Here is a 13221-nt window from a genome sequence, read left to right as displayed (position 1 = left end):
TGGCAATGCCCACGGTCAGGGCAGTGGGGGAGAAGGAAGGAGAGGCGGGTTTGCTAGTTTGCTTGGCCAGGCACCAGGAGTGTGAGCCTGCCCTCCTCCGCAGACTGTCTCGCTCCTGTCCCCCACTCCGCCGGCCTGTCCCTCCGGGCTGCTCGAACCCCACTACTACTGTCCCCAGCCCGCCCCGCCAGCAGAGCCAAAGGGCGGCGTGACTCACGGCGCTGCCACCAGCCCACGGCTTGCCCGAGCCATATAAAGGCTGCCGGGGTGAGAGGCGGCAGAGCCTTGCCGGACCCGGTCCGAGGTGCGCAGAGCATGGCTGAAGGCGCGGAGCGAGGCCGCGGGGGCGCGAGCTGGGGGCTGCGCGGCGCCCTGGCCGCAGTGGCGCTGCTCTCGGCGCTCAATGCCGCAGGCACGGTGTTCGCGCTGTGCCAATGGCGCGGGCTGAGCGCTGCGCTCCGGGCGCTGGAGGAGCAGCGGGGCCGGGAGCAGCGCGAGGACAGCGCCCTGCGCGCCTTCCTGGCGGAGCTGAGTCGCGCGCCTCGCCGGGCGCCCGCGCCACCCCCAGACCCCGCGAGTGCCGCGCGCAACAAGCGCAGCCACGGCGGGGAGCCTGCGCAGCACATCCGTGCGGAGAGCCAAGACATGTTGATGATGATGACCTACTCCATGGTGCCGGTAGGCGGGGTCTCAGCTCCCTTTGACGCCCCCGCCGGGGTGGGCAGCGGACAGTGTAGGGAGAGAGCCTCAGACATCCTCTCTTCCCCTGGCCAGATGGCACGGTGCCTTGGGGAGAAGTCCTGGGTGTGAACCCGCTGGGAAAATTACCTTGGCGAGCACCTTAGCCCATCTGGGGTCAGTTTCCTCATCTGTTAAACGGGGGAGGGGTGAAGGGGTAAGTCTTCCAGCTCTGACGTCGTTCAGACTGCAGATAAATTAGTGGGTAGGCAATATTCTTAAGAGCCTACTTCGTAACTTTGAACACAGGTTTTCACCTTCTGGTGTGACAGGAGCCACAGCGGCCCGAGCTCTGCCTGTGAAATTCGCAGGGGGCCCCTGAGAGCACAGACGTAATATTTCTGGAAGAGCACACACTTCTGTAAAGTGATTCTTTCTCTGACATCATCTACTGGTCTGGCTTTTCACCTGGCCTCAGCTCATCCCACCAAGACTGACAACCTAATAGTTTCGGTTTATGTGAAAACAGTCCTAATTTACCAACCCCTGGGACCTTTTTGAGGGGAAACTTACTTTTGGGTACCAAGTGGTTACAAATAATGGAACTCAACATAGAGCAACTTTGTCAAAACGCAATGTGAAGGTTGGGGTTTATCATGTGGGCTCAAAGAAGTCTATCAGTTCAGTCGCTCAGCTATGTCTGACTCTTTGAGACCCTATCGACTATAGCCAACCAGATTCCTCTGTCCATGGGATTTTCCAGGCAAGAATACTGGAGTGTGTTGCCATTTCCTTCCCCAGGGGTTCTTCCCGACCCAGGGATCAAACCCACCTCTCTTATGCCTCCTGCATTGTCAGGAGGCTTCTTTACCACTAGCGCCACCTGGGAAGCCCCCCAAGAAGTCTATGGAACCTCAGGAAATGTCAGAGTGAGCTCTTCATAGGCTCATGCATCTAGGGGAGAGTCCAGAGCTTTTCATTAGATTTTCAAAGGCCACTGTGCTCCTCAAAAATGATTTCAGAAACACTGCACTTTAAAAAGTCTTTAAAGCAAAGCCTCAAAAATCTTTCTTCCAGTTTTAACTTCATTTGTTTTTGCTGATATTAGCTCAGTAATTATCTAACTATTACACTTGGATCACATTGCATTTCCCCATTCTATTTCATTATCCATTACAGCTGTGATGGATATTTTACTTTAAATTTACAAAATTTCAGTTGTCATCTCAAGTCAAGTGTGAGCCATATTTCAGAATCCTAGGTGTTTGAAGATAAATTCACTTAATCCTATTATCATAGAAGCTTTTAAATATCTTACATGAGCTGAAGTGCTTTCATAACTACATGAAAGTACTACACACTTCAAGCACATCTTTTGGGAAGGATCACATTTTTCCATTCCTGAGTTCTTTTTTTTTTTTTACCCACATTATCATTTAAAAATCTGGACCCAAGCAAAAATTTCAGAAAAGGACCTCTGTAAAGTGAAAAAATCTCTTTAGGGAAATTCACTGTTTCTCTTGGCTCTCCACTGTGCATTTTTAGGGGTTTGTTAAACCATCCAAGAAGGTTGCACCTGAGCATCAACATTTTATATTTTTAATCCTGCTTTTAAGGTAGAGGCTTATGTATCCAGATTGCATTCTGTTCATCATTAATCCAAGAGAATGCAGACACTCATATCTGTGTCAGTATGAAAGCTGATTTAACTACCACTACCTGCTCTGTTGGAGAAGGCAATGGCACCCCACTCCAGTACTCTTGCCTGGAAAATCCCATGGATGGAGGAGCCTGATAGGCTGCAGAACTTGGGGTCACGAAGAGTCAGACACAACTGAACGACTTCACTTTCACTTTTCTCTTTCATGCATTGGAGAAGGAAATGGCAACCCACTCCAATGTTCTTGCCTGGAGAATCCCAGGGATGGGGGAGCCTGGTGGGCCGCCGTCTATGGGGTCGCACAGAGTTGGACACGACTGAAGCGACTTAGCAGCAGCAGCAGCAGCAGCAACGTGCTCTGTAGCAAGTCAGAGAACAGACATTACATTTATCTGGATGAGAAGCACTTGAAGATTGTCCCCAACTCATCCCCACTTGCAATGGATGTGCTTTGACCTTTAGGAGTCACTGAGGGATTTTCCATGCAGGCCAGGAGAAAGTCACCATCACAGTCCTCTTGGAAGTAGTTCCCAAACAGTAGACTTAGGGTTCACCTGGGAACACATTAAAAATGCAGATTTCAGGGTCCCACCCTCAGACTTGTAGAATTATAATCTCCATAACCAGCTTCCTTAAGTCCCCCGACCTACCCATCTCCCACCCTCCCAACCTCTTGGTGAGTTTGATACAAGTGGTCCAGGTGCCAACACTTTGAGAAATGCTCCTCTAGACCACCACTTCTCTAACGTGCATATGAAGATCTTGGAGATCTTGTAAAAAATACAGATTCTGATTCAGAAGCTCTAAGTTGGGGACTGAGGCTCTGTGTTTATAGCAGGCTCCCACTTATATTGGTGCTGCTGGTCTGAGAACCACACTTTGAATAACTCCATTCTAGAGCAGTGGTTGCACAGTGAAACCATATAGGGAGTTTAAACATGATTGATGCCTAGGACCCATCTCCCAGAGATTCTTAATTAATTGTTAGGAGTGCACCTGAGGGCGGGTGCCCACTCACCAACACAAAGGGCCTTGGCATGCCTTCCTGATGATGGTCAGTTGTATTAAGCACCTCACTCTCCCCAGGTCTCCCTTGAGGCCTCTGCTTTAGGCAAAGGAACAAACTTAACGGTGAAAAGCTTTTTACATACTTTATTGTGACAACATTCTCACCATTCACCTCTGTAGATTTTCCTCATCTTTACTCTCTGTGTTTCTCAGAACAGAGAATTATTCACATGAGGAAACAATTTTAAAAAAGAACTTTCTCAGGGCTTGTAGAGTTGGACATAACTTAGCGACTGAACAACAACAGGGCACCTAAGTAGAAAAATTGCTAAGAGAACTATTAAAGATGTAGGATACAGCATGGATGTAAGTGTACCAACTTCTTAGGGTTAAAGTCTACACTTTATCTCACCTTTCTATATAGCGCCAGTAGGTCTTCAATGAGGATGAGATCAGAGGTCCCCTCACTACTGAAGTCCCATGTCCTGAGAGATCTTGGAACAAAGAAACTGCATGCAGACTAATTTCAGCATTGCAAAAAGTCTTCCAAAAATGGCTCATTTATCCAAGATGAGCCTTCTCAAGCCAACCAGTACTTCTAAGTTCTATGCTTTTGGCTGAAAGTACTTCAACTCAGCATGTTAATTCTGGTTAGCACAGTCTGACCAGAAACTGATTGGCAGCTCTAAGTAATTTTATTAAAAGGACAGAATAACTAATTATTACTTAAGTACAATTAGTTTGGTTGTTATTGTTTAGTCGCTAAGTCGTGTCTGACTCTTTTGTTACAACTCACCAGGTTCCTCTGTCCATGAGATTCTCTAGGCAAGAACACTGGAGTGGGTTGCCATTTCCTCCTCCGGGGGATCTTCCCAATCCAGGAATCGAACCCATGTCTCCTGCTTGTCAGGCAATTCTCTACTGCTGAGCCACCTGGGAAGCCCATTAGTTTGGTACAGCCATTAAATCTTTAAAAGGAAGTATCCTGGAGAAAAGTAATGAAAAGGGTCCTGGGTACCACTGAGCTAGACCAGTAATGGGAACTCATCTGCCAGGAGCTCCTGCAAGAGATGTTGGTGCTGTATAGTCTCCACTCCCTCCCACTGCTCTTCTCACTCCTCGCCACATCAGTTTCTCTCTTTCATCCCATTCTTCAAATCTCACCCTTATTGATGTTCTGGTAGCTTTATCATCCTCCCTAAAATCTTGGATTGAGCACCCAGTAGGAAGAAAGTTTTACTACTTATAATGTGTGCCTTAACAAGTTCTAAATGAATCAAAAGTTTACATTTAAAAAATGAAGTTCTAAAACTGTTAGAATAAAATATGAGTAAGTTCATTTTTAATCTTGGAAAGGGAAATGAGAACTATAACTCAAAAGCCAAAAGCAAACAATAAATGAATAAATTTAACCACATTTAAAAAGCACACACACAACAACAAAAACTGCATGACAAACAATTATAAAAACAAACACATACACCATTATCCAAGGCAAATGATAAATGATAGACTGGAAAGAAATATTTGCAGCTCATATCATAGGTACAGGGCTAATCTTCTGCATATATTATATATGCAGATTATATATATGCAGAAGATATATATATATATATAGCAGTTCTAGAAGCCGATTTAACAAGGTAAGAATTTAATAGGGAAATCCGCAACAGAAATAGGAATCCGGTAGGAATATGGAACGCATAGGTCTCAGGAAAAGAAATGCAAATTTCTCTTAAAAACACAGGAAAAGAACTCTTGATTTAAAAATGCAATTACTGCTCCAAAATATAATTCTTACCTTTCTGAATGGCAACTGCAAAAGTTTGACAACATATTCTGTTGGGGAAACTGAAAGGAAACAGACTTGCTCTTATACTGCTGTTTGGAATGCAAAATGCTACAGCCCATAAGTAAGGCAATTTGGCAATACCTTTGGATAACAAATACATTTACTCTCTCACCCAGCAATCTTGCTTATGGGAATGTATCTTGCACAAGACTTTGTCACCTATGAAATGACATATGCACATAGTTATTCACTGCAGAATATCGGTAAAAACAAAACACTAACATCCTGTGTCCACTACAGGACTAATTAAATAAACTAACGTATATATCCACTGGGATACTAGGTAGCTATAAAGCAAGAATGAGTAAATTCTCTGTTCTGCTATTGGAACAACCCCCAAGATATATTTTTAAATGACAAAAGTGTAAGAAAGAAGGGGAAAATAAATGAACAAAATCACTTACTTAGGGAGGGTCGGGATAAGGTGGGCATGACTTTCACTGCATAGCTCTGTGCATTATTTTGACTTTTGAACCGTGTGATTGTGTTACTCTTATTGTGAGTGAAAAGGCTGCAAGCCCAAGGGTACATGGCAGCTGCCACTGGGCTGGGGGCCGTAGGGCACAGTAGGGACTGTGCCCACCCAAGGTTCATGTGCTCTGTCTACAGGGGAGGCTTTTGCCGATGGTTGCTGTACATGAATGAGAGCCTCGTGCGCCTGATCTTTTGATTTTTGTCAAGAAAAGTAAAAAATCTGTCTTTTTATGTGAAATCTCTTGGCTTTTAAGTATTGACAAAAATTTTCTCAACATGTTTTTTATTTGACTGACAGTGTGTTGGCCGAACAACACTCACATTGTTAGGGGCTGAGTTAAGACTTGGTTTTGAACAAAATGGTTTTATTTAGTTCCACCACAACCCCCACCCTCACCACTGATTTCCCAGCCTAATTTTGAAAGAATAGTGAAATCTGTGCCATTGTTATCATTGTTGGTGGTTAAGTGGAGTTGATTTTTTGCATTTCATTTGGTTTGGTTGGTTTCATTTTGTTTGGGTTTTGGCTGTCCCTAAACATCAACCATAGGGGCTTCTCTGGTGTCTCAGTGGTAAAGAATCTGACTGCCAATGCAGGAGACGTGGGTTTGATCCCTGGTTTGGGAAGATACCCTGGAGAAGGAAATGGTGATCCAGTCCAGTATTCTTGCCTGGGAAATCCCATGGACAGAGGAGCCTGGTGGGCTACAGTCCATAGGGTCGCAAAGAGTTGGACACAGCTTAGCAACTAAATGTGAGCACAAAACATAAATTGTACCTTCAGTGGATGGAGATTTCCAGTCACTGTGGCTTTTCAAAAGCATTTACTGTGGGCAGTTCTCATAGAGGGGATTCCAGCTATGTTAACTAGTAATGCATTGTAGCAAACAGCTTTTCATGATGACCACTCTGAGGTAGATGGATCTATACAATATCTTATTTACAGGGGATAAAAGTCACATTACCGTAGTCATAGCTTCTGCTTGCATGGATGTTGTATCTCCTTGAAGGCCTTAGCTTGATCATGGCAGGGGTCACCTGCCTTTCCCACCCCTTGAACTGGGTCACTTCCATGGTGTAAAAGCTGAGGATTTAGATCAGGAGTCAACAAATTATGGCCTAAGGTCAAATCAAGCCTGCTATTTGTTTTTGTGCAGCTTGTGAATTAATGATTTTTACATTCACACATGCATAGGAAAAAAGTAAGAGAAACAGTATTTTGTGACACATGAACATTGTATGAAATTCAAGTTTCAATAACTATAAATAAAGTTTTATTGGAATTCATCCGTGCCCACTTGTTTATGTATTGTCTGTGGTTACTGTCACATGACAACCACAGGATTGCGTAGTCACACCAGAGACCATATGACCCACAAAGCCTAAGGTATTTCCTATCTTGTTCTTTACAGAAAAGTTTACCAACCTCTCATTTAGACAGTGGTCCATGGGACTGGAGGGCCCTAGGCATTGTACCTTTGGAGAGCTAAGCTACTAAATCGGGGTTGTTTAAGCAGAGTGTTAACCTTGGAGTTTAAGCCCTCCTGCAGGAGAGAGTCCAGGACAGAGCTGCACTGAGAGTAGACTCACTCTAGAGGGAGGCAGTGGGACCGAGCCAGCCCTCAAGCCTGGTTCCTTCTAAGCTGACTTCCCAAGTCTGGAGTGGATAATGTTAGAATAGCCACCCCTTTAGCCTCATATCTAGGCCTTGTTTCAAACTGCATCTATTTGGTTCAGTTGCAGGGGAGAAACTTATACCCCATTAGGTCCTGTCGTATAGACTGGGCCCTGATGAGAGCTCAGAGGCCTGACAGAGCAGAACAAAATAAGACAGGCGGCCAAAGCAATAACCCACGTGTGGAGCCTGGCTGTGGCAGGAGAGGAGGGCAGGTTCTGTGGCCTTTCTCATACCAGCATGTGCTAATGGGCATTTGGGATGTCACACGTTAATTTGCGTGTCAGAAGCCATGTCCAAGTATCAGTTAAGGGTAAGAGAGAACCTGAAGCTACATCTCAGCTAAGACTGTGTCTGGTGTTGGTACTATGAACACACCTAAAAACTTTGTTCATATATCAGGTCGTGATGGTATGTGAGGAAGACAGGAGAGGGCTGGCCCCTTAGCTACATCCTTCAGACACTTTCTTCATTGATACATATTCTGCACACATGCAGATAAAACCTTCAGTGAAGATGTAGAGTTGTCATGCTTCTCTAAGGACTTATGGAAGAAACAAGTGGGTCGAGACTGAGCATCTGGACCTGTGGGGACAGGGAAGTTGTGTTGGCCGCATGAAAGGCATTGAACTGTCTGGATCTACTCTCAGGTCCTGTGGTTATGCGAAAGCTCCTAGTTTCTTTCTAGCCATAGCAGCAGAGATGAGGGCAGCAGGAATAAGCCCCCTGAGCCCATACAACCTGAGCAGGATGAACCTCCCAGGGCCTGGTGAATTGTCCACTCCCATCTTTTTCTACTGTTTCCCCGCTCAACCTTCTGAGCCAAGGATAAAATGAACTCAAGGTCATGTTCCACCCTCTGGAAAAGCACCACTCCACTCTGGGGAGATGGCTGAATCCCTCAGACCTGCCTGTCTTTTCGCAGCACTGCCTACTAGATGACAGGCTGAGAGATCTCTGGGTAGAAGGCTCTTTCTGGGTGCGTTGCAGAACTTCTCAGACCATGAGTCTTCCAATGCTGAGATGCTGCTCCCCCTCCACAAAGCCCTTATCTCAGGATCTCTCTTTGGCTGGTCCAGGCTTGCCTTCACGTGATGCTGCTGCCATTATGTGCCTGCCCTTAACTCGGGAGACCTGGAATTCTTTCTTCTTCACGGTCAGGTTCCCAGGCAAATTCTCTCTCCCCAGTGCTTCCCTGAAGTACGTTATGGCAATAAGTAGTGTGGACCTGGGAATCAAGCAGATTCATCCTGGGCCCACAGCTTGGTAGCTGGGCACCTTTGGGCAAGTCTGTTAACTTCCCCCAGCCTCTGTTTCCTCCTCTGTAAGACTGAGATAATAATATTGAATATGCACCTCATAGGGTTGTTTGGAAGTTTAAGGGAGATGATATAGGTAAAGGACAATGCCTGGTATAGCCAGACTTCCAGTAACTGTTCATTGTAGCCATTTCTGAGACTAATCGCTGTGAGTTTATCTTGTAGCCCTCCTTGCCCCATGCCCTCAGTATCGTGTTTCTTGCTTTACTCTTTATCTTCAGTCTCTTCAGAATGCCGAGTTGTCTGATCATATGTGCTGTTATCAGCTGCTGCTTTGGGATCCTATTTTGCCTTTTGAAGCCTAGGGTGGCATCGCACCAACCTAAATCATCTCATCGTTGAAAACAAAACAGACTTAGCCTTGATGTGGCTTCTTCAACAGTTCAGGCTTTCCCAGGGCCTCACCCCTGTTCATGGCCACTGATGACGAGGTTTGACACCCATGAGGAGAGTCATCTTCACCCCCATTCTGAGATACTGGCATAGTTCTTGTGTACTCTTGTTGATTTCTGTTGATGGCAGTTCTGAAAAAAAGTTCTGGATGCTTTCATCTGGAAGACTGACAAAATGTGAGTGGAAGATAGAGCAAAAAACTTCTAAGAAAGGGGAACAATTTACTTCTTGGGGTGGGGTGTCTCATGTTCTCCAGGATATGGGTACCTATGTGGGAACTACCAAAATAGTCCTAGATCTTATAAGACATAACTTATCTGGCGAAAAAAGACATTTTTAAAATCTACATTCTTTAAACTCTTCTTCACTCCCTGCCTCAAAAATATCCTTGGCCAAATCTAGTTGACATTCAAGCTTAATTTACATGCATTTTATCTACAGACTAAAGGTCATGTTGTGTAAAACAAGCTGAAGCTTTTAGGTTGTAATTCTGCTACAAAGGGAGCATTTTTCAGCCCATCAGTTGCTTTTTTTGTGCAGCTTTTTGAGTTGTAACAGCTCTATATTTTAAGTAGATATAATTTACTTCTAGTTTAACTGAAGTTCAGACACAATTTTCTTTACTGAAAGGTAGAGTTAAAAGAACAAGGCCAACTAAAGATCACTTAAAATGCAATTTGTGGAATTGTTCAGAATGCTATAAGCAGAGTAACCCCATCTTCCGGCCACTCAGAAAGTTTCTTGTGTTCATCAAAGTGCTGGGAATTTTGGAGATGCTGCATAAGCTATATGTAAAACTGTGAAGGACTTGGAAATGCGTTGTGGGTAACTGTACCCAAGCTAAAATGATGAGCTAGCAACTGCAAAATAATTCCCCAGTTTTTCAGTGACTCAGTGCTTTTGGGGTCTGGAATCTTTTCACTCAAAGGTGGAAAATGCCTTCTTCCTATAGGCAACACTTGAGGTCCTTGGAATCCATCCTTCTGAACAGGCAGGCCTTTAGAGAAAATTCTTTAATAGTGAGCATCAGGGCAGTGACAGAGAAAACCGGTCCTCACTCAAGTGATGAAGGAAGGTTTTGTGGAGCAGACAGAACTGGAAATGGGTGATGAAGTGTTGATGAGATTTGAGCAGGCAAGGAGGGGAAATCAGTGCAAGTGCAGTTAATAACTTGAGCCAAGGTCTGGGGACAGGAATGAACATGGTTGCAAGGCTGAGAGAGCAAGAAGCTTTCCTACACTGAGGAGTTTGGGCTGTGGGAGAGGAATTAAGGGGGCCACAGGAGAGAGAGCCTTGAATTTCTACTTTTGAAAAGCTGAGAATGAATCTGATGAGCAATTGGGAGAATCTTCCATTGGGCACTCATGAAGGAAGCAATTTTGTAGGACTGATCTGGCTGTACAATACAGGAAAGATTGTACTAGAGAGAGATGAGAGGCAGGAAGAAAGTTAGGAAGTTATTGCCTTAGTCCAGGCAGGAAATGATTCTTTCTAGCTAAGGTGATGGTATCAGAAATGGAGAAGATCTATATCCTAGAAATACCACGAAATAAGCATGAATTGAACTTGGGAACTAATTGGATGTAAGAAAAGAGAAAGAAGCCACCTGGTCCACATCCATCCAAAGACCGTGGAGTGATCAGAATTGAGGGAACTGAAGGGGGTTAGTTTAGATGAGAGAATGCTGCATTTGTTTTGAGATTGAACGTGAGATGAAAATAGAGGAAAAGGGGAAGGAAAACTGAAGAAGGAAAGAATATTCAAGGAAAAGAGAATACCCTTCTTCCAAGAACTATGTGTTCTCCACCAGAGAGGTCTTTACAAGTCTAAAAAGTAAAAGTCAGTTCCCAAAGCCTATATAATGACCTCTAGAAAGAATGTTATTTCCCAGATAGTCATTTTTATGTATGGTTCATGGGTTCAAACCATACATATATGCTGGGTATTGAATTTAGGGAAGTTAATTACACTAAGCATAATTTGTAAATATTCATGTTCAAGGTGAACTCGTGCATTCCTTCTTCTGTTGATCCAAACTTTTTAAACCCCACAGAAACAGCATGTTTGTCAAGTCAACAGTTTCATCCAGCCAATGTTTCAGTGCTAACAACATCCACAACTGTTGTGGATGAACATCTCAACCCAGCTGCTGCTGCTGCTAAGTCATTTCAGTCATATCCGACCCTTTGCAACCCCATAGATGGCAGCCCCTGGAGAAGACAATGGCATCCCACTCCAGTACTCTTGCCTGGAAAATCCCATGGACGGAGGACCTGGTAGGCTGCAGTCCATGGGGTCACTAAGAGTCAGAAATGACTGAGCGACTTCACTTTCACTTTTCACTTACATGCATTGGAGAAGGAAATGGCAACCCACTCTAGTGTTCTTGCCTGGAGAATCCCAGGGACAGGGGAGCCTGGTGGGCTGCCGTCTATAGGGTTGCACAGAGTCCGACACGACTGAAGCGACTTAGCAGCAGCAACAGCAGCAGACGGCAGCCCACCAGGCTCTTCTGTCCACAGGATTCTCTAGGCAAGAATATTGGAGTGGGTTGCCATTTGCTTCTCCTTTAAACCCAGGGACCTCCTCTAAATATTTTCTGGACTAACCTCTTATAGCTGTTTCTTGTGCAGAGGGAGGAGGAGGCTGAGCAGGGAGTAGCTTGACAAAACATCTTCACAAATGTTTTTGCTATGTACAAAGAATGCCAAAGGGCACAGTTTGGGATAATGGATTAATTCTTTGTCCACCCCCTCAACACTGGACAAGTTACTTAACTACCATTTATGTATACTTTTCTGACTATAAGGTGAAGATAAGCATACTTAGATAAATATCAAAATTATCTGAAGATGCTTGTTGAAAGGAATAATGGGAGCACAGAATATTATTATTAACAGTTAGTGAAAGATTATTCCAGCAGCACTCCTGCTTCAGAAAAATCCATTAGAGGCCTGGGGGAGACAAGTGATTCTTAGCTCACTTCAGAACACTCATCTCTTCCACCCATAACCTCTTATGCACTTATTGTCTGTATCACAACTAAAACTTTGTTTGTGTACAGTTTTGGTCTCTAATTTGTCATCTCTAGTTACCTTTGTCTCTTTAAATATATCTCACCACTCTGCTACACCATTAGTGAGGTATTTGATGAATATCTCTTCACTGATACAGGCATCTACAACTCAGCAAGGACAAATATAGACTAAGATAACTGCCAGTTTCTGAATCTAGTTTCTTTACACATGAGGAGTTTTGGAGATGAGTCCTGGAGTATTTTTAAAGTCTTTTCTAAGAATTCTTGCTAGCCATCAAATAGGAGTTTGTGTCAGGTATTGGTAAGACTGATTTAGCAGGCCCGCTCTACCTGTTGGAGATTCCTTCATTCATTTGACATGTAGTTACCTACTATATCACAGGCACACCGTGGGTGCACAAGAAACAGTATAAGCAAACCATGCAAATCCCTGTCCTGTTGGGGTTTACATTCTGGGGGGTTGGCGACAGACAAGAGCCAAGGTAAATAAGTAAATTACCTGCAGTATTAGAAAGTGATAAGTGCTATGAAGAACAATAAAGCGGCATGAGGATTAGGGAGCAGGAAGGGGGAGATGCAATTAGAAGTCTTCTGGGTGGGAAAGGCCTCACTAAGAAGGTGACATTTGAACAGAAAACTTGAAGAAGGTAAGGGAGTGAGCCATGTGGAAATCTACGGAAGGGCTGTTCAGGCAGAAGGAAGAGTGAGAGCAAAAGCTCTGAGATGGGGGAGTGTATAGAGAGCACAAGGAACAGAAAGAAGAGGGAGTGAGAGGGAGTAGTAGGAAATGGGGTCAGAGGATAACTGGGCAGAAAAAGGACCAGAGGACCAGTTCATGTAGAGCCTTGCAGGATGTTGTAAAGACATTGGCCTTTGTGGGCGGGGGGTCTTTGAAGGATTTTAAGCAGAATGATATGATCTGACTTGCCTTTCCAAAGGATCACTACAGTGGACTAGATTCTTTGGAGGGGAAGCATGGGCAGTGGTAGCAGGGAAGCTATTTACTTGGCTATTGCAGTGAAAAAACGCTAGTGGCTGAGGGGTGGAATGCTAAGTGGACTCTGTCTAGATATGTCGATGTCAAGCTGCTAGAATTTGCTGACAGCTTAAACATGTGATGTGAGG

At 44.5% G+C, this 13221-nt stretch overlaps 1 protein-coding gene across 1 annotated transcript in view; it reads left to right on the top strand.

Moving 5' to 3' along the window:
* Positions 1-315: 315 nt before the first annotated feature.
* Positions 316-13221, top strand: part of GLDN (gliomedin) — a 56783-nt gene continuing 43877 nt past the window's right edge. Inside the window, exon 1 of the mRNA XM_055536395.1 lies at positions 316-678. Coding sequence (XP_055392370.1) covers positions 316-678 — 363 coding nt within the window. The remainder of the gene's footprint in view (positions 679-13221) is intronic.

Source organism: Bubalus kerabau, chromosome 10 (assembly GCF_029407905.1).
Source record: "Bubalus kerabau isolate K-KA32 ecotype Philippines breed swamp buffalo chromosome 10, PCC_UOA_SB_1v2, whole genome shotgun sequence".
Taxonomy (NCBI): Eukaryota; Metazoa; Chordata; class Mammalia; order Artiodactyla; family Bovidae; genus Bubalus; species Bubalus kerabau.
The sequence above is the reverse complement of the archived record's forward strand: the minus strand, read 5'-3'. Positions and strand labels throughout refer to the sequence as shown.